This window comes from Scophthalmus maximus, chromosome 12 (assembly GCF_022379125.1).
Source record: "Scophthalmus maximus strain ysfricsl-2021 chromosome 12, ASM2237912v1, whole genome shotgun sequence".
Lineage (NCBI taxonomy): Eukaryota > Metazoa > Chordata > Actinopteri > Pleuronectiformes > Scophthalmidae > Scophthalmus > Scophthalmus maximus.
In genome coordinates, this window is record NC_061526.1 from 20330678 (window position 1) to 20358205 (window position 27528).

General features: G+C 42.0%; 1 protein-coding gene across 6 annotated transcripts in view; it reads right to left on the reverse strand.

The window, feature by feature from the left end:
• The window catches only part of anks1b (ankyrin repeat and sterile alpha motif domain containing 1B), a 157448-nt gene that overhangs the window by 26089 nt on the left and 103831 nt on the right, over positions 1-27528 (reverse strand). For 5 of the 6 annotated variants that reach the window (XR_007031776.1, XM_047336143.1, XM_047336142.1 and 2 more), the window contains 6 exons: positions 22117-22772; positions 21478-21600; positions 19670-19739; positions 17358-17464; positions 9422-9520; positions 7369-7521 (listed from right to left, as the gene is read on the reverse strand). Coding sequence is in view for 5 of the 6 variants with exons in the window: in XM_047336143.1 (XP_047192099.1) it covers positions 7369-7521; positions 9422-9520; positions 17358-17464; positions 19670-19739; positions 21478-21600; positions 22117-22772 (1208 nt within the window). In the remaining variant the exon portion in view is untranslated. Of the gene's footprint in view, positions 1-7368; positions 7522-9421; positions 9521-17357; positions 18120-19669; positions 19740-21477; positions 21601-22116; positions 22773-27528 lie in introns of those variants that run through there. The other variant, XM_047336145.1, reaches the window with a different exon arrangement.

Here is a 27528-nt window from a genome sequence, read left to right on the forward strand (position 1 = left end):
TGTGCAGAACATTTAACCATAACGACCAAATATCCTTATCTGGGTACGGAATTAGAAATGTTTGACATGGGGCACACTCACTTTTAGAATATACTTTTACCTTAACTATTAGCTGACTGTTGGATGAATCTAAGACAACACCTGTGCTCATGTGTGTTTTTATGTTTGGTGCTTTATATTAAGCATGCACAAGTGTTTATGTATGAGTGTATACATTTGCATGCGTGAGTGGAAGTGTCAAAGAAATTAAATCCAACCCGAAAAGCTTGACGTCACTGACTATTTCTGTCTTTACAAGTGTCTACGTATGAGAACCGGCAGGATACACCAAGTCTCCTCTTTGTGAAGACAACTGTAGTACCGATTTAAATAAGTAAATTATCACTTTAATGGCTAATGTGAGAGAGTTTACAAATGAACTTGAATCTTAACTTTAAAACTCAAAGGAAGTTGTGAGGAAATGTGTGGTTTATTACTGTAACTGACCATGAATTTGAGGAGAAATGTCAAAGGAAATGGACCAATCACACTGCGCATGATGATTTGATGTGGAATGATGAGAAATAAGATTCAAAGTTAATTATTTATCTAATTTTGTTCAAAATGAATTATGGAAAACTAATCAGGAATCTAATCAGTCTATTGTTGATTTCACCAACCATAACATAGAGGATACTAACTATTAATTTGTGTGTTCCAAGGAAACCAAATCACGCAAGATGTTGTTTATATATATATACATTGCATTATATATATGTTTATATTTGCATTTCAGAGATCGTGGACAAAGCTTCATGACGAATGAGTATTTGCTTCCACTTATACATACGACGTCAGTTGAGTCGGCGGTGTGGCCACATCACCTCTGAGTTTGCTTTGCGAGATCGGACCTCAAAGCGTCGGGGGTGCGTTCACACCTGTACTTAAGGCCGTCCACTTGTCAACAGATCACACTAAACGTATGTTAATACCAAGAATGAACTGCAGGGGCCACAGAACCTGAGCAAACACCTCTTGAGGGATTCATCCTTCCCTGTTAACAAGTGAGGGTGTTGATTGTGAAGCAGCAGACCAGCATGTGTAGCTCTTAAGCAGAACTAGTGAGGCACAGGTTCAGGATGTGCTTTGAGAGGGGGGGGTCACACACTTTCTCTCCTGACACCTCCCACACTATCTCCAGCACAGCGAGTGCTACAACAGGAAGTGCAAACGCCAAATAAGGCTGTGTGAGAGCGATATATCGGCCAGCAGGGACAGTGAAGTACACTGCAGTCCTGAGGCAAATCCACCCACACTAAAATTAACATTAGCTACTACTCACTCGCATTTTTCACACATACTGCATCCTCAGATTGGGACACGTATGATAAGTCTACAGTATGAAACAAGGGTGTGACCGCCGCAATTACATACGTAGCACACACAGATACATCTTTTTGGTGTGAAAACTCATGAATATGTGAACAGGTAAAGTAACTAACTCGAAGAAATATGGATGCATGTGTGTGTTGGTGCTACAGAATGATGTATAGGATTTAATCCAGCCGTGTTTAACGAGGACAGGAACCATCTGTTCTTGGGATGTGAGACAATCTGTCCATTTGGAGAGGTGACAAAGAAGGTGATAAGTACAGGAACATCACACACACACACACACATTATTTGGAATAGTGTCAAGAAAAAGGCAATCCAGTACACACACATTCCAATTCATTTATACCAAGTGCACATATCTCGTCTCTATGGTAACTAGTAGCCGCCATGGCAACCGAGTACACGCGAAAGAATAAAGGCTGAACTCTCATGACTGTCCTCAATTTATTTTGGACCCCATACAGTTACACAAACATATTTATGTGCGCGCACACAGAGTTAGTCATTCTGAGGTTTTAAGAACATATTCCCATTTATGTTTGTGTGTACGTGTACTTATATCTGTGAGAGGACTATTTTGAGTATAGTCAGACATTTTGGCCAGTCTTCACTTTGTTATAAAGGGCAGTTAAAGTGTTAAGACTTGGTTTTAGGGTTGAGGTAAGGGTAATGGGCAAGGGATGTCAATGGGTGTCCTCACTAAAAAAAGAGGTTCAATATTTAAGATATCTATGTGTGAGTGTGAAATTGCATGCTGTATTAGCGAGGAGAATGCAGAGACAAGTCAGGCCCTGTAGGTGAAACACACCCACACACACCCATGGTGTGAGCACACAGTAGCAGGTCTTCACATGCTAGTGACTGGAAAGGTGCATTCATTCCAGTCACACATACTGCAGCTTTTATGGTGACATCACATAAAGCAATGGAGAGTTGACCCGTCGGGCCGAACAACGCCCCTCAACTGTGATATAATGAGCGTTTACCACGGCCTGTCGTGAGCTATTGCTTAAATATAGAAGAAGGGATGAGCAGACACTTTGGTACTGAGTGGATGTCAAAATCCGTAAAACTGTCAGTTGGCTTTTTGTTTTTCTAAAGTACCATCATAGTTACTGACAGTACCATATGTTTGCTTGACATATGATTTTTCAGGGACTGATGCAAAGTAACCCTACAGGCACTCTTGGTTAATGCGAGGAGTGGTGACGCTTGGTGTTGGTGTAGCAACAGGTCGGCCAGTGTATGTAGATATGTAGATATGAAGATATGAAGACAACAGAGTGCCGATATGCCAACGGTGCCGCAGAACATTTCAAACGAAAGATGTCAAACTTATGTAAGAACCTTTCATTGATGAAGGTGACTCATACGTATGCACTCACATACTGTACTAGTATAGTATATATATATATAAGTCACCTGACCTTCAATCAGAAACTTTGCATTTCCAACAAAAAACACACCTCGCCTCCTCCGATATCAGCGTCCATTCATCTAGAAATCAAAAGGGAAATGTTCCTTGAGGACCAGAGAGTGTCTGCACTCCACTGTCGTTATTCGTTATTAGTGACTTCCCCAAAATGAAATCCGCTTTCAATCGTTTCGCTCTGGCTTCTCTGAGTACTCACTTGAAAGGAGAGCGATTTGCAGCCTTGATGCAGTTGCTTTGTAATTTCCCACATTCCTCACCACAAGGTGGTCTGATGGAACTAAGAGGCAACAGCACCACTGTGTGGATTTTTACACCACATGTCTGGAGCACGTTGCACTGCGGGGAAATGAATATGAAAATCAGAGCTCCATTCATTTAGCAGCCAAATCTGACTATTCAATGTTTTACAGACAGACTTCCTAAGTGTAGAAATACCAACTGATTAAGCACCTTGGAACAAAACCTTCATACAAATCTTGAAGCAATATTTTAAAGACTTTTCTTCCAGTCAATAACTGATTAAATTGACCATCACCCCAACAGTATTTGCCTCCTTCACACTGTGTTGATGTTCGACGCTCTGTAAAGTAAACTATTTTGAGACAGCTGACACATGTTACCAGGAGACTTGTGATATTAAAAGCAAGCTGATAAGAGTCGTGGTGTCCTCCCATTATTACATTCTCGGGTACCTGACATGGCCCACTAAATTAGTTTGGGATCGGGGAAAAATTAATGGGAACTAAGCAGCTTAAGTGGCGGCTTTGCAAAGGCGAAGACTTTCCAGAACCGCTGCCCTGTGACACACTATTGTCCATCTACAAGCGTCTAACGAGCGTCTAAATTCTCATACTCTACTTAAAGATATATTTGTGATCTCAACAAATCCATTAAATTCAGCTCTATATACTGAATAAGTATTTAACAGTACAGGTGAAAGTACATCACCTCAGTACATTCAGTGGACTGTGATTTGTTAAATCATAACCATGTGTAAAAAATGTATAATCATGAGCAGCGTGTGCACTCGTGACAGTTTTTAATAATGAATTCATTTAAATTATTTAATATTTAACATTTAATAATTTAGTGTCTGATTCAGATTTAATGAGATTTAATTTAAGGTCTTGAGGCTTTAAAATGCCAATTTACTTTTTTTTTAAACTGACATGTCACAACTGAACATATATAAACTGACTTAACTGTATGGACACAATAACATTACTTATTGTACAAACACACATGTTGCACTGAAAACATTATTACAAATTGAGTATTATTTCATAGTTTTTGCCATAATTCATGTCATAGTGAACATTAATTACTGAGATTTGAAAATACAACATCAGTCTGTCTGTCTGTAACATGTGACCATAGACTGAATGTAAAAATGGTCGAAGTCAACAGATCCGGAAAGTGAAGCCAATGCAGAAGTGTGCTTTATCAAGACTTGTGGTCTGAATTCAACTAAAAATAGTCGTAACTTTTTTACAAAGTCTTTAACCCCAACTCTGATCCTACTATCTTTAATTTACTTTCATTTTATAATACTCTTTTCTCATCTGTAACTCTTAACTCGTATATCTGTGCCCTAAAAACTGGCCTCTGCTGGTATATCGGGGAAGATGAAGATTAGATATTATGCTATCCAATAAAAACATTGAAATTAATATTCCTCCTGAGGTCGAAGTGTAACAGTTAACCTGGACCATGTGTGATTCAGATGAGTCAAATTACTGATGACATTAACCCCAAGAGCCACACACACATTCTCGCTGGTACACACAATACACTGCAGAGAGAGGAGCACCTGCTCTCTGTCTGCGGTGTATTGTGTGTGAGTGTTGACAGGCAGGATTAAAAGGTGTTTTGAGGATGCTAATCCCACAGCAACAAGACTGCACATATGTGCCCCATCAAAAGGACACACTCACACACACACACACACACACACACACACACACACACACACACACACACACACACACACACACACACACACACACACACACACACACACACACACACACACACACACACACACACACACACACACACACACACACACACACACATTCTTCTATTTTAAAGTGCTCTAACAAAGACTGACACTCCTCCCTCGTCTCCCTGGTCACCACAGCATCTGTTGCCCATAGCGATTATCTGGTCATTACAGAAAAGCAGTGGCCGAAGTCTATTTTTAAGACTCATCCTTCTCTTTCTCTCCCGCTCTGTCTCCATCCCAACCTTTCTTTCGCATCTGTGTCCTTCTCTGCACTGCTTCAATTTATTCTTCCACAACAAAATCTCACCCCACCATCTCTCCACAGACTCACACCTCTCTCAGGTGCATTAGTGACCTCTCCATCACCCCAGAGACTACTTCAGTGACAGTGTACTGCTGCAGTGCTACACAGTCATTACACAACAGCTTGTACACCCCACACACACACTCTCTCGCTCTCACATGTACTACGATCGATAAGAAATGCAACTCCATAAAGCAGCCACAGTGGGGATGTAACTGAACATGCATGTGATAAGGTTTAGTTCACAGGCCTGTAGTCATCCAGACATGAGACAAAACAAGAAAAACATTCCCTCAACGTTCACAGATAATTTATCTGTCTCTTTGGGCAGGATACGGCTTATCATCTGAAAGCAGATTCAGTGTCAGTGAAATGTCCCTTTGTACAGTAACACAACTGTGAATTCTCACTCTCACACAGTCACTCTGTTCACTGTTACCTGATGAAACCTTAACTATCATGTGTAGGGGACCAGGGTGTACTTGTGCAGCCTCTGGTGGCTTCAATCTGCACTACAATGGTTTCTTCACCACGACAAATTAGCATAAGCCAGTTTGAGTTACATTTTACTCACATGCAGTTGCATGTTCAAATAAAAGCCTTGAGGGCTTCATGATATACAGAACCTTTATATATGTATAATAGATTATTGAGAGATATTACATAAAAATAGGCAAAATAGATCAATAGCTTCGCCTTTGTTTGAGAAGTCAAACATTTAAACACATTCATAAACACATAAGCATGTATTCACACTTTCTCTACCTCACATATGCATCCAGAAACACACACACACACACACACACACACGTACACTCACAAGCACAGCATGTGGGTGGTTTCCCCAGCACTGTGAAACATCTTGCATCCCACATGCTTATATAACTCCCTCTCAACCTCCTCCAGCTGATCACTCATCACTTTATCACTTTATCCTCCACTGGGAAAGAAAAAAACACCCCGTCTCTCATCTCTTCCCCCTCTCTCATTGAAATTAGCTCGTCGGGTGCCCTCTGCATTCGAGCATGATTTCGTTACACTCTCTGAGCATCAAAGCAGCACGTCGCTCCGATGAGATCAGGCTGCAGTGAAATCCCATCTCTGGTGAAGATTTTATGTTGGTGGGGGGAAAAAAATTCTATCACAAACGTGCACCACTTGTGACAACACAGGAGTTTAAATGTCAAACCTTGTTACCACCCATCCAATATTACTGATATTCACAGGAGGAGAGATTCAATCAAGGGAGAGCCGCTGTAAACGGCAAAATTCAAACCACAAACAAGTACAGCGAGATGAAGAGCTGTAGTAAAATGAAGGAAAAAAAGATGTAAGGTTATAAATATAAGGACAAATATTCATCTTCCTTCCCGTTAGTTTTCTCAGCACACACTGCACAGTGACGAGAAGAGGTGCCTGATGGGGATTGTGCACAGCACCACCCCAGCATCCTTCACACAGAGGGAATTTTCACACTGACTTCAACCTTGTTTTGGATGAAAAAGCCCGAGGACAAAGCTTGTGCATGTACTGATGTATGGGTCTGAAGTGCAGTAAACTGTGTAGGAGATACAAAGTCAAAGATGAGGCTACAAACCAACAAGCTCCACAGAGCTCCAGCTGTGACACCACTGCCCTTAAACACAGAGGAACATTCTCAGGTACAACCCACCATTTGAGCTAAAAATGCATTTCTCTGGAAAGGAAATCTTGTTCTTTGAGTTGGAGAGGCATCGCTTAAAAAGATTTTCCACACAACTGAAAACTGATTTCCTCCTTGTTTCAATCAGACTTTGTTAAAGGAGCAAACTCACTTTACTCTATACTTTGCTTATTGTCAACAAATTCCATTAAAAACACCAAAACCAACAATACATTAATGAGTCTCCAAATATATTTTTTTACTTCCCTAAAAATGTGTCCCTACAATTGTAAAAGCACAAATCTTAAAAAAGCAGGTCACAAATAATTAGATTCATTTTTCAAAAAGCCTCAGTGATTTCTTCAAACAGCTGGTTACTGTGTTTCTGTAGCAAAACGTTACTGCAGTGAATGGTGCATTTGTTGGGGACTATTTTCAGCCATGGATTAATACACACATTGTGATCCTGTAAGCGTCTCTGGCGACAGGACGGTAAGTGGGATCAATTCAAAAATAAACTACAGTGGAGGAAGGTGTCACTCAGTGCAGCTGTGCTCTTAAATATCGTTCACCAGTGAAAGCAAAAGGTCAGGGAAAAAAAGACTCACATTGATGAGCTCGATCTCCCAGATCTTCTTGACCAGCTCCATGGACGTGTAACCGTTGATGAGGAAAGACTTGGTGTAGTCGCCAAGCTCCAGCGACTCCAGCCACTCGGCCACTGACGTGGGGTTGTTGCCGTCGTAACCGATGGGCCGCACCTGGAGACGGAGGGAGACATTAAGGGGAAAAGTGGCTTTTCAAGGTCTGAATTATTTTACATTTTTATTACTCAAAAGATATTATAAGCATATTCCAACTCGTCCGCTTTCATTATACGTGTGTGTTCTCATAAATATAGTAATAATGTGAACAGACTGTGGTGCAGGAAAGACCAGCTGCTATCTAAAGGTACATTCTGTACAAATACAACAATGCAGCCTAAATAACTTTCTTACATAACATGACAGCTGTTTAAATTCTGTTCACATTAGACTTGATTGCCGAGCTGCACTTTTCCCCCTCAATCTTCTTTCTTGATTCTGCCGCAGCAGCCTCATCTCTACATTAAAGATTTATTAGACATTTTGAAGTTCAGCAGGGTGCGGGAGGGAAGAGGCGACAAAGTTACAGAAAGCCAGTGGATTTTTCAAACAACTTTACGGCGACATCCTTGGTTGAACATTTCCACAGTGCAAACACACGCCTGACGTCTGGAGAAAGGCAGAATAAGGCGCCAACAGCAGGGGGTGATTTCTGAGAGGCTTAAAGCAAATTAATTCACTTTGATTTTGACAGTCAAAAACAGCTTCAGAGAGTTTATGGTGCTTCACACACGCATCTCCGCATCTTTCACCTCAAGGTGATTGTGTTTACTCACGAGTCTGAGTCTGAGTGTGTGTGTGTGTGTTTGTGTGTGTGTGTGTGTGTGTGTGTGTGAGAGGGCAGACACAAGTGAAAGGTTCCGTTTTTTACAGAATCCCCCCCAAAAAAATTGAGAGTGAATGAGAGGAGGAAAGTGATGACTGGAGATCAAAGTTCTCTGAGTGTCTGCATGAAACCCGCTTATCTCGGGGCTCAGAGTCGACTTTTCTGTCCGTCCCCTCTTCTGCAGTCGCCTTTTTATCCTGTTCTTATTCCAACACAGTCAAACACCTTTGATCTCACTTCCAGTCGTTCTCACAGCACAAAGTGATTCGACCTCACTAACACTCAACAGCAGCCGACACAAACTTTTTTTGTAAAAAAAAGTAATTTTTTAACAATGAACTAAGAAGCTTTTCTTTTTGTCTGCTGCCTTATGCAACATTCGAGAGTTCATCGTGGGCATCTACTTGCATATGTATGGTTTGTGTGTGAATTATTTTTATTATTATTATCAGATGTGCATCTACAGTAGCAGTTTCTTGTCAAGTTTACTCTTAATGCTTTAAGATAAAAAGCAAACAATAGGCAGATCATACATCAACATTAGAGAAGAGGTCTGTGCAATAATAAAGAGATTTTATAGGAAGATATTATCATTGATAAAATGAATAACAATTTAAAAATAATAACATGAATATATGTGTTTCTTGTTATCCACATATGTTAAACCAAACTGAAAGCTTTCTTATTTCTAATAATAGAATACTTCTGAGTCATGTATTGATTTATAAACAGTAAGTAAGTAAGTATTTTAAAATAAATTATTTGTTTTAATTGGAGCCAGTAAAGAGAAGAAAGAAAGATTGATGTGTTCAAATCTTTTGGTTTCGTTTCGTTGGTCTCTCTGGTTGCAGCATTACTAATGAGCTGTGGTGTCATTTAATTTAATTTAATTGAATGTGCATTAGATACTGTGATCTACGGTAATTAAGCTTAATGTGTCTTTTCATGATTCCCACAACTCTTTGGTGCCTGTTTCAATTATTCAGCATAAGATGCAGTTATATAACCCAGAAATATAGTTAGTTCAGGGGAATTGCTTGTTGATTTTGTGCTAAATCTCTTCATCTTGAATAATAAAGCATATCTCTCTCCTCAACGTGACTCTGACGAAACCCAGGATAGGAAGCTCAGGTGGACGTCATGTTTCTCAGTGAGCTGGTGAAACTGTGTTTAATTGGCTGCAGCACTGACCCTGGGCAGCAGCCGTATGGCCTGCAGGAGACGTTGTCTGTGGGCCGAGTTGAGGATCCCGATCTCCAGCAGGTCCTGGTCCTCCACCACGTTGCTGCCCTGCGGAGCAACAAAGCAACGACCAAGGTTACAAAGTGATAACAGCGTGCAGGTATTTTTCTCTCAGATTATTACCCAGCACATACAAAAGCGTTTTTTGCATGTACTTCTTGATGATTACTAATACACTACAGAGAATATTGGTGCCAGTGAAACTTAGAATATTGACCAAGAACAGTAATGGAACAACAGTGTTTTTTAACACACACACAGCAGCCTGTAAAGGGCATGATATAGACTTCACCTTTAATTAATCCAATGGGAAACCTTAATACCCATCAGTCATCCCCCCTCCAGAGAGAGGAAGTCCTCATTCAGACACGTAATTAGAGGAAAGTAGGAATGCAGGGAGGAATGGGAATAGCTGCAGCATCAGGAAAATACCAATAGAAATATAGATTGCGACAGAAGAGAAAGGTAAACTGAGGTGATCGCCAAAACGATGCTGCAAATAAATACTGTCAGAGGAAAGCGACTGTGTTCGCAGCCTGGAGGCAGTTCAGGTCCAGGCATAAGGATTTAACTTGCCAGCCCCGTTACATCTCCTTCCTGTCAAACTAATAACATTGATAATCATCCAATTGACGAAGGAAAAAAAAGCCAGGTAGAGATACCAGTTATCTGCTTTTTCCTCCTTCTATTTCCCCGCTGTCCAGCGGTCGACTCTGGGGATCGCTGTGCTCTCGGAAAAAAAAATAATGACATTTTGCTCCGAGGCTGTGACATTTTTTAATTCCAGATATGAGATGCGGTGGCAGTCGCTTAGTGTTCACGCCAGCACACCTAAACAACATCCACCAAAGATTTGACTTTTCCTTAGATACATTTTGAACAGCAAAGATTATCTAAATCACAACCTGAATTTAACAATTTTGTTGCATTTCCTGAAATGATCTACGTGAGGTTAATGCACAACAGGAAATGAGTGAATATTTAATTAAAGGCCTGTATAATCTTACTTCGTAAACTTTTTAAAATGCAGAGGGATTCCTATGGTTTGAGTCTCTGTCCTCCTGTTTGTATGTTCCATCAATAGCAAGATATAAATGTTCTGTACAGTAGTAAACGCTGCAGAAAGTGATGTAGACTCACTCCAGCAGAGTTGCTATGGAGGACTGTTCATGCTCGAGAAAAAAAAAAATATTTAAATATATCTTGATCCTTACGTAGTTCCCTGCCCATCAGTAACGGGACAGTTAAAGTTTAATATTTGTAAAAAGCAGCAGTCAACAAAACGGGTTAAAACCTGACAAGCAAATGAAATATTAAACACGGAGTAAAGGTGGATAGAAATGTCAGGTTATTGAGGAAACACGGGAGCAGTGCATGAATAAGAATTACAAAGATGAATGTTTGTAACCAGAGGTTTACACCCTTGAATCCTCTGAGAACTGCTTTTACTGCCTATGTGCCCTTGAGCAAAACACCTAAGCCAGTCCAGCAGACGCTGGTTTGATTCAGTAGAACCATGTGTTTTAAATATGAATAACCGCAAAGCTGGAAAACATCCCTCAAGGACAATCTGTAAGTGAGAGGGGTCATACAGTAAAGTATATATATACGATAAAATATTGGTATGGAGATTCAAGGATATGGATTTCTTTTTTCTGACACTTATCATTGATCTGTGTTTTAAATGACCGGTTAGACACATCCAATATTAATTTGATTTTGAAGGGTACAGTAGGTCTATAACCGTGTGAGGCAGCTGGATTTCTCGCAGACAAGAATCCATCTTTCCAGACTTGTGTCCCAACATCAGCTGTTCGTGAGAAGCAGCTGTTCGTAAACACCAACAGCAGCTCCTAAAGAGATTAGCGTAGATGCTGCAACCGTGATAGACGGTGACAGACAGATGGTTCATCCAATCACCTGCATCTAGTATTCTGTGAGAGCGCTTGCCCTATTTCAAACAGCTTCCAACGAAGCCTTCTCAGATGCTTCAGAGTAACAAACCATCTGGCGCGTCAGGTTAAGAGGTCCACACTGGACGTCTTTCCTTTTCCATTATCATCTTTACTCTGCGCTTCCAAATTATGATTTCATCTCAGTCTATATAGCTAAACCGAACACATGGTATGTTAATCCATGATCCGAGTTTCTAAATCCATGTACCTACTTAATTTCCATGTCATTTCTAACAAATGACACCCCCCCCCCCCCGGAAGATTCTCCACACATTACCTTCTCAAGTCAAAGTTTAAAATCTAAACACTTTGGACAAATGAGGGACATTTAAACCAAGAGAAGTAGCAGGAGGTTTGTTAGTAGACTCCACTAGTCTGGTGCTGCAGTTGATCGGGCTCATCCGGTACCAAATGTGTTCTGCTCACCAACCTGAACGCCGTGGCCTCTGAGAAGAGTGCAGTTCATAGATCAGCTCCCAGGCTGATTAATAGAGCGCAGAGCGGAGCCGACGTCGAGAGTCACTGTGCTACAACTCCACAGCAGAGTAATGACTCACAGATTCAGCGCAGGGTAGATTTTGTGTGTGTGTGTGTGTGTGTGTGTGTGGGGGGGGGGGGGGGGGGGGGGGATTCAAAGGCATGACTAATTGCTCCCTTTTCGGGCTCCTGATAGAGAAAGATGGAGTTCCTTAATGTTTGTTCTCTCTCTCTCAACCTATTTTGTCCTGTTTCACTTTCCGTGTTATGTTTGCCCCATATGTCAGATCCGAGGGCACACGATGGATCATGGGATACGTATCACGCGGACACATGCAACTAGATGATTTAATAATGAGAGAGGGAGTAAGGTTCTATTCTCCTCATGCCTAGATTTTTTTTACCCGTGAAGTAAACAGTTTTAAACATGCATATGGCTGATAAATTGATAAACATGTGGTACAGTATGCAGCACAGGTACGACCAATAACGATCCATTTTGCTTCTTGAGGAAGGTGTTTATTGATACACCCGTGGTTTGCTTGTGATACTTTGACTCCACAGCTCAATGACGCCGCCGCAGCGGGTCACAAACACTCAGAAATTAGAATTCATGTTCAACTGCAGGGGTTGAGATATGGCAATACTTGTTATTCAGTGATGGTGGAGCCCATTATCAGCGCCAACAGGTTTCGGCGAGTTCTCTGCTCGGCCTATTGTATCTCTGTGGTGTGGTCGTGTTCATCTCTCGCCTTCCAGTCACCATTGCTCTGATATCAAAAGAAGCCACCAGCTTTGTTACTTAACTCTTCAGACCATCTCTCAATTTGTTTTGGTTTATTGTAGTGTCTTTTTTCCCCATTAATTTCTCCTCAAGCCGAAGTCCCCACCTTGTTTGCTATTCATAAGAATTTCTCTTTCAGAATAACAATAAGAGGATTAGAGGTACAACATATAAAAACTGACAATAATCTATTTCTATTACTGTTGGAAGAATTGTTAGGTCAGATTAATTCCACGTGCCTTGTGGCTGCTCTTATCAACGCACACTGCAGGACATCATACGTTCTCTTTTAACTTGTGCTATCCATCTAATATTGTGCCCCCGTTCATTTCTGTAATTTCATGTACAATCCTAACATCGTTTCAGCTTTATTTTCATCAACTGGCGAAACCAAATAAATAAGGAACATGGTAAAAGAGCTTTTACGAGAATTCCTTTCTCAGTGTTTGTGTGAACTTCTCCACCTTATGAGTTTCTCTAGTATTTGTCTTCCAAGTGAGCGGCAACAACAAATCTAACTTAATCTCGTCATTTCCATTATCAGCCTCCTTCTCTCTTCTCCTTTCACTCCAATAGTCTGGTCACATATCTGAGTGTCTGTGCTGGTGTGTCATGTTTAGTGTGTATGTGAATTGTTAGCTTGGACAATATGACTGCAGTCACGGGACCAGCCAAGGTGAATGGGCTCACTCCTGCAGAATAATCCCATAAAGCTTCTGCGGTTAAGTGGTTGTAGACATGTACAAACTTCCCTTCTCTGATTAAACAAATTTCAACCTTGCAACCTTGAAAACAGTTAAATGTCCACGTGAGAAGAATACAACAGGAAAATCTCCAGGAATATTCAAAGCGAGCGATGACTAAACAAAACAACACTTTCCTGCTACGATCCTCATTTGTAAAAGTGCAAACTCTGGAAAATGTCCAAAAAGTTGTGACATTTTCAAGAGTTTGTATGTCTGAAAACAAATTATGCTACATGTTGCTTACAAAGTTCACGGTATCAAGTTTTGTGGTGCTTCCCCGGGATAGCCAAAATTAATGATCACTACAGTTAATCAGTTTACAGTGTGTCTTCTGCTTTACCCTTTTTTCATCACTCATCGTTTAAGAAACGCAGGTGATTAGTCTCCATCCAGTGTCCTTCACATGAAATGCCATCTCCATAATAACCACTCCACCCCCTTGCCATTTGTCCATCAATCTAGCAGCACTTGTCCTCTACTGTCTGATTAAGGTGACAAGACACGCCCACTCCAGTGACCCCCATTAGTGTCAAATGGTAATGGTGGGTGGGAATTCTTCATGTTTACATGAATGTGTGAATGTCTGCACACATCCCTGCACACTACATGGTGCATTTCATTTTTTCACATCCTCTAATCTGATGAAGCTCAGACTTGAGGTCAAATTAATTTGCGAGCCAATCAGTCCGACAGATGAACTTGAACTGCTCTTGAAATTAAAAGGGAAAAATAATGTATTGCATTGACTTGTTTGAATTTGAAATTTGAACTTGATTCCTCATACGGAGTGACGCTGAAATTAATTTGACCCACACTTCTCCTTGAAGGATCCACAGTCAATAATAAAACAGAGCGCTACCAATACTGACGTGACCCCTGTGGGCTGAGGCTCAGCTGCATTCATTTCAATTTGCGGTAGCTTGAGTTTTCTCACAAGGTTGGAAAATATCAAACGTCTTCAGTTTAAACATGAACAACAAAACTAGGGTAGATCTCCACTAAGCGAGTGAGACACCAGAACTTTCAACAGAGAGCGACACAGAGACGGGCTAAACTCACAAAAAAAAGGACTTTGAAGTCACTGTGATGTTTGCAGGGCAGCGTCATCTCCGCTCTTTTCTGTTTTAATTGTATCTAAAGGCATTTCATGAGCTGTTGAGAAACAGTTTGAGACAAGAGGGGCGAAGCCAAGAGAGCAGAGAATGAAGCGTCTCAGAAACACTGCCACAAACTGTTAGCAATGATAAACTTGGTGCAAACGAGAATGTAAACCATGTTGGCTCACTGATACGATGGTTTGTACGTGTGTGTGTGTGTGTGGAAAGAACCTAAATGCGTGGAGTTCACTTTACATTACTAGCTTTCAAAAGACAGGAAAGAGACAAAAAAAGTATGAATTCATTTAATCTTTTTTCATCTGCCAATAGCAAAAGAAAAAAGTGAATTTTACTTAAATCAGAGGAATGTAGGCTTCTTTTTAAAGTTATGTTTGCATAACAAGCGACAGTTGAGATGATAGGGATGATTTTGTCTTTATATCTCAACCCCAGATGACGTCATGGTTCAGATGTTATTTCAGTCTTTAAAGTCCGAATGTTTTCTGTGTCACTGTGCAGTTTCTTGCAGTTCTCAGGATTGTTTTAAGCTCTTTCAGCTCCTTGTTTTGGTTTTCACGACCTGCAGCTACGCTGTTGTTTCAGCGTGTTTCCACCTGTAGGAAGCAAACAGCTGCTGGGTGTGTTAAACACTGTTCAACTGACATGTTTGCCACCGCAGCTTTACACAGTGAGGTGATTATATGTGAGTGTTGTGTTTACAGCTTTGCCCCAAGTGGCAGAAAAACAGTCAATTATAGCTAATGAACAACAAGGAGTACTCCAATGGACTTGTTGGAAAAGGTTTATGGATAAAGAAGCTTCACTAACACAACTGTTCCAAAAAAAAATTTTTTTATGGAAATATCTTGCCTTGCACAGCTTCTAGGCAAATAATATTATTTCCTTTAGCACCTCTGAACTGGTAAATCCCGCAATCCTGCTAAATATGTGCAGAAATGGTTAAATATTTATGCTGAAAGCATCATCAACAAAAAAGGAAGAAATGCACAGTAATGTGCCAACACACCGATTTTTTTTATTTATTCTATCAGTATCTAGCCATGTCCTGTATACATTACAACTTTTTAGAAATGTATTCACTCTATGTATAATTTATGTGTGCTCTGGTAACATGTTTTTAAATCAATACATCGTCCTGCAAATAAATCTTCTCTGAATCCCACTGATATAAGTTGAGAAAAGGAAGGACTGGTGGAAGAGGAAGAAACAAAGATGGAAGGCAGAAGAGAAATAGAAGAAGAGTTTGCTGATGTGTTAGAAGCAGTCTAGAATCGGTTAATATGGGAGAAAATTGGGAGACATTTAACTTAATCACATGAAACGCTCCAGGATGCTTGTGACCAGAGTTACAGATCCGCACTGACCACGTGTGAGAGAGACACACAAAGAAAGAAACGCCGATATTCTGTGATTTCCTCCTGTTGCCAGGGTAACCAAAGCAAAAGATGCAGGTCACACTGCGTGGAGGACTGGAAGACACACACACACACACACACACACACACACACACACACACACACACACACACACACACACACACACACACACACACACACACACACACACACACACACACACACACACACACACACACACACACACACACATCAAAAATTTGAATGCCTAAATATGCAGTTTGGCAGTCATGTCAGGAGTCAGGACATTTAACTGTGTTGCGATGACGTCAAGTTAGAAAAAAAAAAAGGGTTTCGCAATACAATAAAACCACCATATCTCGCAATGTTAAAGAAAATGATTACTTCTTTTTTTTTCCTGGATCCATTACTTGTTCAGATAAGTGACAGATTTGTAATGGCTTCTTTCTTGGCCCATGTCCCGTCCTTCCACCAAATTTCATGGAAATCAGTTTTGTGGTTTTTGCATAATCCTGCTGACAAACCAACCAACCAACACTCGAATACTATTGGTGCATTGCTTCTAAAATCCTGTAGAAAAATCCCCAAACATGTTTTGTGTTTTTTGTCGGTCCTGAAAAGTTGCCATTTTGGAGAGTTGTTTTTTTTAACCCCCAATGATGACAAACGGAAACTCCAGATAAACTCATCCAGTCAGCATCTCTCTGCTTCGTCACCCTTGTTTCTGCCTTTGGTGCAGTTTCTCTCAATTTGGCTTCATTGTTTCTTTCGGATTCCCACTTTGTCATCCTTTCCTACACTATCATCCACTCACCCTCTCTTCCTATGGATGTTGGTCTTACAAACACAGACACACACACATCAAATGAGATTCTGAATGTGAAATGAGCAAGAGAGTTTCTCCTCCAACGTCACTGGAGACGAATGCACCATCGTTGCATCCTGATCCACAGGTTACAGGTGGTTATACCTGCAATATTTCTGTGTGCATGTAAAATTGTACGTAAAACCCATCAAAGCATGCTTTGTGACAGGCGGTTTTAGTGCAGTGTGAGCATGTATGTGTGTGCAGCGTGAGACTGGAGTGGGATTTTATGCTGTGGTGGAGATGTGGCGTAGGATTTCTGTGCGTAGGAGGACCTCACATGGCATCAGCGGGGAGAGGCAAAGGGAGAAGGAGAGAGAAGATGACACAAAGAGGAGGAAAGCCAAAAATGAGAGCCATCAGTGTGAAAGAGGAAAAAATTGCTAATCAATGGAAAGAGAATGATGAGGGATGATGAAGAGCAGAGAGAGGAGATTACATTTAAAACCAAAGATAGATAAGAACAAGAACAGAAGAGAAATGTATGATTATACCTTTAACTCACAGCATCCAGATCTCTACTCCCTCATTATTTCCCCCAAAAACAATTGTGAAAACACTCACCATGAACTGGACGTTGTCAAATCCATTGGCCAGCAGGTGGTTCTCGTACTGGACCAGGCCGATGGAGTCGAGCCACTGGCCGACAGACTGCATCGGGCAGCGGGGACCTATGAGGGGATGGAGGGGCAAACGCTTCAGTAGGGAGTAGCCGTCCACCCGGTAGCAGCGGCAGTCCGGCTGAGAGAGCTGGCACTGCCACATCATATTATGGCGGGCAAAGTGGCTGTCAAAGGAGCCCGCCATGCTTGTCTTTTGGCAAGGCAGCAGCAAAGGTAGAAGCGGGGGGAAAAGGTGAAGAAAGGAGGAAGAGGAGGAGGAAAAGGGGGAATGGGGAAGCTAAGCTCGAGGCATGGTGAGGATGGAGGGGGTCAGCATGCAAAGGGTGCAGGTGGGTAAAGGGGAGGTGAATGCGTCCAGATGCTGCTTTCTCTAAAATCCAGCCAGAGGGGGGATGAGAAGGGGGAGAAGTCTGAAGTTGTATCCAGAAAGGAGCTTCCGTCCTGGGTGTAAAATCCTGCCAGAGATGGGTGTTGGATAAGACTGGAGTAACAGATCCGCAAGCAAAAGCGACTGACTGTGCGTGTGTGTGTGTGTGTGTGCGCTGCGAACAGCAATCGCTTTCTTTTTCAGCTGTTGCGCTCGCTTGGCTGCTCCCGTGAGCGAGTGTGTACGTGGGAGCGCATGTGTGTGTGTGTGTGTGTGAGAGAGAGAGAGAGAGAGAGAGAGAAAAAGATCGAGAGCTGCCTGTGCTGTAGATTTCTCTTTATCAAGTACTCCCACTCATCTGTATGCTTCTGCAGCCTCCTCTCTCTCTCTCTCTCTCTCTCTCTCGCTCTCAGAGCGATGCTCTCCTCCCTTGTTCCCTCACACACACTCTCTCTCTCCTCCTCCTCCTCTCGCTCACTTTCCTCTGTCTACCTCCCGTCTCTATCTTCTCTCAGGGTTTCGATCGTCACCCTGCCCTCTCCGCTGCTCTGTATATATCTGGCTCACTCCAGCTTCACAACAGCTCAAGCTCCTTTGTCTGCAAGAAGCCAAGCTCCCTCCCACACACACACACACACACACACACACACACACACACACACACACACACACACACACACACACACACACACACACACACACACACACACACACACACACACACACACACACACACACACACACACACACACACACACCACGCTGAGTGTATGTATGGAGTCTACATGTGTCTACATGTACATGTTTGCCTGTGTGTGTGTGTGTGTGTGTGTGTTGGTGGTGGTGGTGGTGGTGGTGGTGGGGGTGATGGAGCAGGATTTTTCCCTGTGGTAACCATGGTTAGCAGAGGCTTTGGATTCACAGATGAGAAGTGAGAGGGAGAGAGGAAGAGGGGAGGGGATCAGGAGGTGGAGGATGGGGGAGTTAACTGGGGAGAGGGGGATGAGCGCAGTAAACAGATACAGTACGAGTAGCGGAGCATTCAATGTGCGCAGGTAAAGACAGGTGGCATAAACAGGGAGATTTGATGTACACAAGAAAGTCACAGAGGATAATTCCTGATTATTACAATTAATATCTTTTTTTTTTCAGTATTGGTCATCTTCGTGATAGTTACATTAATTTATCTGATGCTTTTGTCCAAAGCGACGTAGTTAGTGCATTCAACCATGAAGACATTACCCAAAAAGTGAAAGAGAACATAAAAGTTTTATCAAACAGGCATAACGGCTTCGAGTGCTACATTTTAGATTTTTTTTTTCTTCCTTTCAGTGATATGAACGCTTTTAGAAAAGTCCAGGCAGGTAGACAATTACTCTGATATAATTTCTCTGGAGTTTCACCCCTCAGTTGTTATTAAGTGACTCTGTCTGGATCTTTTGTGTTCTTTCTCTGAGCAGAGCACCTTTTTAAGTGCAAGTTGGGCGCTGGATGGTAAAATTATGACTTTGTCAGTCTGACACTATCACAGACCTCGCAAGGCGTTTAAGATCAGGCCCTTAATGTCTGAGCAAATTAGAATTAACCATTAATGTGCGAGAAAAAAAACATACATTAAAAAAACACCTTAAATAACAACCCAAACTCCAACTGTAGAACATCCATCACAGTTGACATTTCAGGGGATTTCACTTTTGGTTTTATCTTCATATAACGTGGTTTTGATAACCTGCCCACACTGTTGACTTGTCTACAACTGCTCGTGTTTCTTGCCTCGTCAGACTTTGTTGTTGAGATCTCACAGTGGTCTGAGATCTCAGGAATGACTTATGTGATGACAGTCAGATTTGCTTGAACTCACACAAACACACTTGTGTGCATTTTACCTGAGGCGTCCTCCTTGATGTCCAATCCACTCCCTATTCCTGCCCCAATAGAGCTCATAATCTTGTCGATCTGAACAAATGGGAGGGAAAGATAAAGAAAAAAACAGTTAGAGGAACGTATAGCATGTGCAAGGGAAAGTCATTTTCCCAGTAATAAGGCTAACCTCTATTTCTGGATTCAAGTGTCACATACCATGACCATTACGCCAGCCGGCACACTGAATGTCAATCATTGCCCCAGTGAATTGAAAAATCACCAAGGGTTTGGAGAGAGGAAAAAGCGGCGTTAGCAGGAAACTTAAAGACAGAGCACCGAGGAGATGAGGAGGAAGAGGGAGACCGGGTCGGAGAGAACCACTGTGTCCTCATTAGTGTCTGGCTGAATGTCATCCCTGACCCTGGACCTGCTGCTAACCACTGATCTATGCGATCTGCGCATTCATCCACTTGTCAGGGCTGCTGGCTCACCACGGGTCAGAGAAACCTGGCCCTGCTCCAGCTGTACATGGGATAAGTTTGCCTTCAAGGCTTTCCACTAGAAGAATGAAAGAATATTTTTAACCCAACACCGGAGATCCTTTTTCCGAAACCTAACCAAGTAGTTCTGTTTTGCTAAACTTAACCCAACTGAAAACTGAAGCCGGAAAGCCTTTCTCTGTTTACAAGCTGACAGACCATGAATATTTGGAGCAGGATAAACAGGCATCACACAATGCACTGGTTCACATGAACGTATAACTACTACAAGCTCTTAATTACAATCCGAAGAACCACAAATAATCTCGGCACTTCAGCAATTTTCAAGGTAAAACCAGATTAAAGCCCAAATTAGTTGTGCACATTAGATGAGCTCTTCCATCCTGTAGCACTAATGAGTGCGGATATCCTCAGATCATTGACTGTTGTGGGACATCCCTTGCTAATAATGCAACTCTTTCTCCAGCATGTGCTGCAAATAGATCCACTTTGTTATTTTCTTTTTCCCGTCTGAAATCCCTGTACATCACCCTACACTTTCTCCCCGGAGCCAATTTATCTTCTCCTCATGTAGCATGCAATTAAACAGGAAAGGTCACCTTAATTGCTCAGAATTACAGGAAACTCCATATGGTAATTCATCACCATCAGCAAGTTATGAGTGGAGGAGCTAATGAACATATACGTGCCAATGTGGAAGGCCTGCACGCATGTACTTTAATTTACATGCATTTTTATAATTTGAACAGATTACCCTCATTATTACACACAATGTTCTCCGAAAAAGTGATATGAAAAATGAGATTCCTGATTTTCAAGGTGTAAAAAGACAAAAAGCATCAGTTTCCTGAGGTGTGTATTTTCTCGGGGGTGAATGATGATCAGTGAGCGGAGGCTAATGCGTCTGTGAACTAATGCTGTTTATCAAGCGGTGAGATCTAACGGTGTTGCCCAGTCACTGTGTGACATTTGTGTCGGAGAGCGTTTAATATCCAAGACGCCCCGGGCACAAACACGCAGCACCCTTAACCTCCGCTCTTGACCCTCTATAAGAGAAAGCAGTTTTTCTCGCTGATAGCTGGTCTTCCCCGCAGCTCCACTGCAGCTGCACAGAGGAAAATCAGTGCAGGAGCATATTAAATGAGCGCCGGGGCTCCGTCTGCACCATCGACACGAGAGTGACAGAGAGTGAGAGTGTGGGTACAGAGATTTTAACTGTCCCCTGAATTAATCAGTTTGGAACTGTTTGATCACTCTTTTCCCTTTTCACTATATTGATCCACAAAATCAGATAACAAGCTGTGCATGTCACAGAAAAATGTTTTCTTCACCTCTTCCCACTCAGCGGTGAAGGAAGGAGTTCTCTCCAGTCTTCCCCCGGGGCTGGCAACCTCCCCTGGGTTTGGACTTCCAGGCCCCTGACCGCGAGCTCCAGACCCCCAACTGTGCTCCTCCTGGACATGAACCAATTTGTAATTTAGGAATTATAAAACTAGACGCAATAACATTCAAAAGATTACCAACCTATTTTAACCCTAAATAAATGGACAACTAAACACACACAAAAAAAGTTTCAGTTATCATGAAGCTATTTTCATGAAACAGACTATGTATTCAGCTTGTGAAGAAGTTTCTTTATAAAATGTGCTTCACAGCAGGGAGCACCGTGGCCCAGATCCAGTGAGTTATCTAATTGGTTGCACTGGTTTCTGTGCAGATTCTCAAGTCACACTGCATGATACAGCAAGATGCTAACTACCTCCACGACTGCATAATTTATACAACTGAATATTTACAATGAATGCATTTGCTTCCATTGATCTTGTTGCAGACCTAAACTTCTATAAACACAGAAACCTTTAAAAACTTTGATTTCAAGAAGGTTTTATGAACTAGGCAGAATCGATCAGTATGAATCACAGTTGTGCTGTGACTGTACATGGAATTAGGCTTTTTTTTTTACAGCTTACCTGTATGGGAGACACAGCTACCAGGTTGGAATCAGACTTGGAAATAGACTTGGACGACTGCAAGTCCAACACACTCCGGGGCATCGACCTCATCCTCCCCAGGGTGCAAGCCCTCTCTTCGAAGCCAGGCCCAGATGAACCGTCCTTGGATTCCCCTAGTGTCTGGACCCCTCCTAACTCTGGAACTTCCCTGTTTTGACCAGAGGAGTAGGAGGGTGGGCGGTCTAATGTAGACCAGCCACGAGGAGGATCCACCTGCGCGCAGTTCTTGGATCGAGCCTGATCCTGGTTGACCCTGGTGTGGAAGATAGTCCGGTACACCACCTGAGGCTTTTGGGGGTCGTTGGCGGTCCTCTGAGGCAATGACTCGCTCCCTGTCCTGGAGAAGACCTGTGTGGGCCCTCCTCCGATCACGATGCTAAACTCCGGGGTTTGCAGCAAACTGCTCTGGACGTCTGTAGAGGCATATTTGCGAGGTTTGGGGCTGTAGAGGTGGTAAGGCGTATCAGGGGTCTCGCAGGCTGGGGAAGATCCATGAAGGAGGCCTGCAAACTCCTCTGGGATGTGGCTCTTCCTCCGCTCCTCCAGTAGAGTGTTTGATGTGGAGGAAGAGCAGAGAGGAGGAGGAGGAGGGTCTCTCTGGTACGGCCCGTCGTCTGCAAGTAGGACACAGACAGCAACACAGTGATTAGGAATTAATCATATAGATTTGCATGGAATGATCCAGTCAAAACAACGACACACACTAATGATTTTACAAGAAAACAAGGCAGATCAGATATTTGCACAAATAAAGCACACATTGATTTTCGACAAAATGCTCAGTACACGACAGAGAGAGAAGCAATGGGGCTTAAAATATAATAAACAAAAAACAAATACAGCAAAACAACCAAAGCTGCAAATAGGAAGATAAGAATGGGGCAATACATCTCCTGCTTAGCTGTAAAAAAACAAACAAAAGCGGTTTGTTTCTCCGAGGAGTAATAAAAGATACTCCTGATTTTGATTTTACACCTCTGCTCCTCCACTGTCTGGGTGCAGAAGTGTGCACGTATGGCGAGATCTCTCTGAGGCAGACGTTCATACACCATTGACTGTTTTTTTTTTTTTTTGAGGGGTGCTTTCAGATTTCGCTCACTGTCTGTGTGCAGCGGAGTGAAAGAAGCAACTGAAATCTTCTTTTTGTTCTTTATATGTGTGTGTTTGTGAAATTATAGATGTGTGTGTGTGTGTGTGTAGATCTTCAAATAACTCACATCTGAGGTCACATCAACTGTCTTGCATGTTGAAAAAAAATGTCCCCCTCATAATACAAGATGCAGAATAACAGCTGTATTATTTGATCTTCTTCTTCTTTGATAATTTACCACCTCTCACCAGAGCAGAGTCACTCTCTCAAACTCAATAAATCTTCAGCTCAATATGAGCCCGTAGCAAAGGAGTAACACTGTGTTCCAGTGAGATTCAGCTTGTAACTTTGCTCCACAGGGCAAAAGGTCTGCTTATTTATTTTTTTGAGTTTCTCTAACTCCAAATTCTGCTGCACAGATCAATGTGAATAAAGCGTTGAGGATTGTGAACTTTTTTTTGAAGAATCATCACCTGACTCTGTTGTTCCTCTCAGATCTGCAACGCTCCTTTGTGTCTTTTAAGCTCATTAGTTTGGATTTAACGCCCACAACTTAACCATCTTTGTTGAGTCTAGCTCGCGTCAGCATCTTTACAAGTTTCCAGCTTGTCGAGCATTCAGCAGCTAAAGAGATAAATATTTCCCTCAGAAGCTGGAAACAAGAGTTCATGTCTGGTAATATTTGCTGTGTAAACTTTTAATCTGTGATTCTGAGTCATTTGCTGTTTTAACTAGAGCCCCGCCAACTGGCTGATAACATCACCCGTGATGAGCTTTTCACGAACCAGATATGTGCCAATATGAGAACTTTTATTTTACATAATACATTTTTTACAATTTCTAAAAACACAGCAATGTGGCTAACATTCACTTGAATTGCACTTTGGTTTGTAGCGAATTTGTTACAACATGAAGAACCCCAGGTGTGGTCCTTTAATGTCATGTTTGATCATCAATCAGCAGGTAAAACACACACACACACACACACAATCTGAGAACTGCAAGTGTGTATGCGTGTGTGTGAGCACGAGTGCGCTGATCTTTTTGCTCTGTTTCTTGTCAGTGTGTGTTAATGTTGTGTACCAGGCCATGAAAACAATTTTACCACTGATGAGCATCACACAGACACACACTTTCCAAACGGTCTCGCAATCCCACAGTCAATAACTGGAAACAGTGCCTGTCCACACTCACATCAATTCTAACTCCACAGGCTTGTAATCAAAACTGTCAGTTGAATAATTGCATGTTTCCCCACTGACCCACACAGACACTGAATTTACAATGTCGTCAAATTACGACCCCCCCCCCCAACCAACAAACACACACGTTCTCTCTCTGTTGTTAGCCAGTATTAGCTAGTGCCTCTCGTTTGTCCTCGCATGACATAATGCGGGCCAGTGACACAGAATGAAGCCGATGCAGACTAGACTTTTCATGAGAAAATGTAGGTCTGCTTGTTCCGAGAAAACCCCACGAGCTTGACTAACTGGAATCGTTCAAGTGATTAAAACAGGAGATGTATGACCCTTTGTGCAGTGAAAGCATAAAAGTGTGAGAAAGTGGAACGATATTAACGTCAGTCCTCGAGTGAGGAGCCATTTCACATGATTTTCGAGGTGAGTGTTGCATTTTACTGCACCTTAACTTTGCTCTCTCTGTGTTTCAAAGTACGACACACTCGCATTGAGAGTTCCTCAGGTAATGAGGGCTGAAGACGTGACTCATCCTCGCGCGTCACAGGGACTGAAATTGTCATTATTTTCCTGCACAAGCTGAATGCTTCAGGTAATCCTCAACATTTGAGGGTAAACAGGACTAAGTCGCTCAGTGTTCAGTAAAAAAAAAAAAAACTTTTGTGCCTGCATTGTCTTTTAGCTGATTGTTATGTGACTGTAATCAATATACGAAGCACTGACCATTGACAGCAGGTCAGATAATCTATTTTTATGAGTCATAACATTTTACTTTGTGGAGAGAGAAAAAAACACTATTGTAAATGATGTTAGTTATTATGTTACTGTAATTGCGGTTTCAGTTTTCCACCACAAATGGTTTCGGTCAAATGAATCACACCGGTAGCATTTTGATGATAAAGAAATGTTACAATGTGTGTAAAATGTACACAGACAATCCTACATTTAGACTGCACCTCAAAGGCATCATCATAAGTTATTATTATTATATTTTACATTTACACGTTATATTTTTTCTGTTTGCTTCTCTCCGCCCAAGTCTGTGTATTTCTTTTGCAATTCTTCATCACTCTTTCCACGCTTCTCTTATTTTGTTTTTTTAAGATGAGAACCGTTAGCAACAGGTGAGCCTGTTGGTCACTATGGCAACAGAGAGCCCAAGCCTCTCTCACAGTTTGGTTCGGTCGGCTGAGTGTCTTTGGCCTCCAGGAGAGCGACAGGAAAAGTGTACAGCTGACAAACACAGTAATCAAATCAGCAGGTGTGTGTGTGTGTGTGTGTGTGTGTGTGTGTGTGTGTGTGTGTTTGTTATAGACAGAAAAAAGGAGACATTGGAGAAGAAGAGCAGAGATATCTACCAGGTGAAGTGGAGAGGTAAAGCTTTTAGGAGAGGGCAGGGGGAAAGTTAAATACAAGATACAAGATTCTTTCGGAAAAAGAGAAGTAGTATTCAGGTTTAAAAAACAACAAATTTAACTTGACAATAGTGAAGTTGATGAGATTATTGACGTATTGACAACTTGTGGCAGCAAAATTAAAGGATGGATAAACAGAAGAAATGTAATTTGGCTCAAATCAGGCTGGACGGTGTCTCGCTTCTCTTCTTCCCCTCAATCAATAGTCTTCCTCTGTGTGTTCATTTAACCTTCATTACTTATCAATTGCTGAGCTTAAAAATCACTCTGCAGCTTTGCCTCATTGACTGTACCGTGTGTGTCTGTGTGTGTCTGTGTCTTACCTGGGAATCCAAGGCAGTATCACCTCAAACTACTACTGTACTGCACACACTCACCGTAACTCACCACTGTGCTTCTACTGAAATGACTAAGAATCAGTTGGTGGAACAACTTCTGCACCATTTGACATACCTGCATTTTTTGTTACACAACTACTACACAAGCACACAAGTTGCGGCATGCAGGACAAGGCTGTTTGCCTTGTATCTATATGTATGTGACTGACTGTGCAACAACAAATACTTCACACTATGACTCACAGGTATAGAAGTAACTCTTTAGTAGTTGAGCATTGTTAAGGGCTGAACATGCTGGTGACGCCAAATAGGAAATCCCTGAATTGGAACAAAGCTTGTGTGAGGCAAAACTTCAGTTCATCCCTCATGGATGGACAACAGGAAACCTGACCAATGCTGTTGATCAGCCGGAAAACACGCTGTATAATTCTGTACTTATTATTTTATTATGTTTGCTATACACAATCCTTCTTGAGCTGTCTCACTACCATCTGCTATGTGAGCAGCTCCTCAATTTCCTTCTAGCACCATGTTGAGAAAGAACAGTTTCTAACAACAGCACTCACAAATTAAGCATTTTAGTGGGCACACTTGCCATGTACAGTATGCTTAATCGTGTAGCGTAAATCCAAACCCTGCTTACAGCTATTAAGTCATACTGAATTTGGCACACGGCGTTGATCTTACCAGCTCACATTGGCATGTAAAGTAAATGTTCTTCAGAAAATTACTTCAGCAGCAAGATTTAGGAGTGGTGAAAAGTGAATCTCTATTTCAAATTGAGCTCATCATAAAGTATCTTAACACAAAAAAAGAAAAGTAAATGCATCCTAGAAAGAGAGGGGTGAATCCATTTTCCTTTCCTGTCATGCTGCAATATTTAATTGCTGTTTAATAAATGGTTGCTACACCAGACCACTGGTGTCTTGCTCAGCACGTGATGGAGAGAAATAAATCATAAGAAGATGAGGGAGCAAGAGATGGAGGGAGGAAGAAGAGGAGACCTCAGGGAAGACGTGAAAAGGTGAATGTTGAAATGCAGCGAGAGAAAAAGAGAGAAAGGGAGTGGGCAACCGAGTGAGGCAGAAGAAAGCAGAGACAGAGTGAATGAGGCTATCTGACTGAATGGAGTTTAAGTGGAGGCAAATGAGTTATGGAGAGGCAAACTGTAGCGGCGAGGCAAAACCAAAAAGCCGGAGAGGGGATGACAAATGACAGCGAGGCTGCGGTAAAGTGAGGGGATGTGTGGAGTATATATCAGTGAACAGCAGCCAGAAAGAGGGAAACAGAGAGTGAACGTGGCCGGAGAAATGGAGGAGTGACAGAATGAA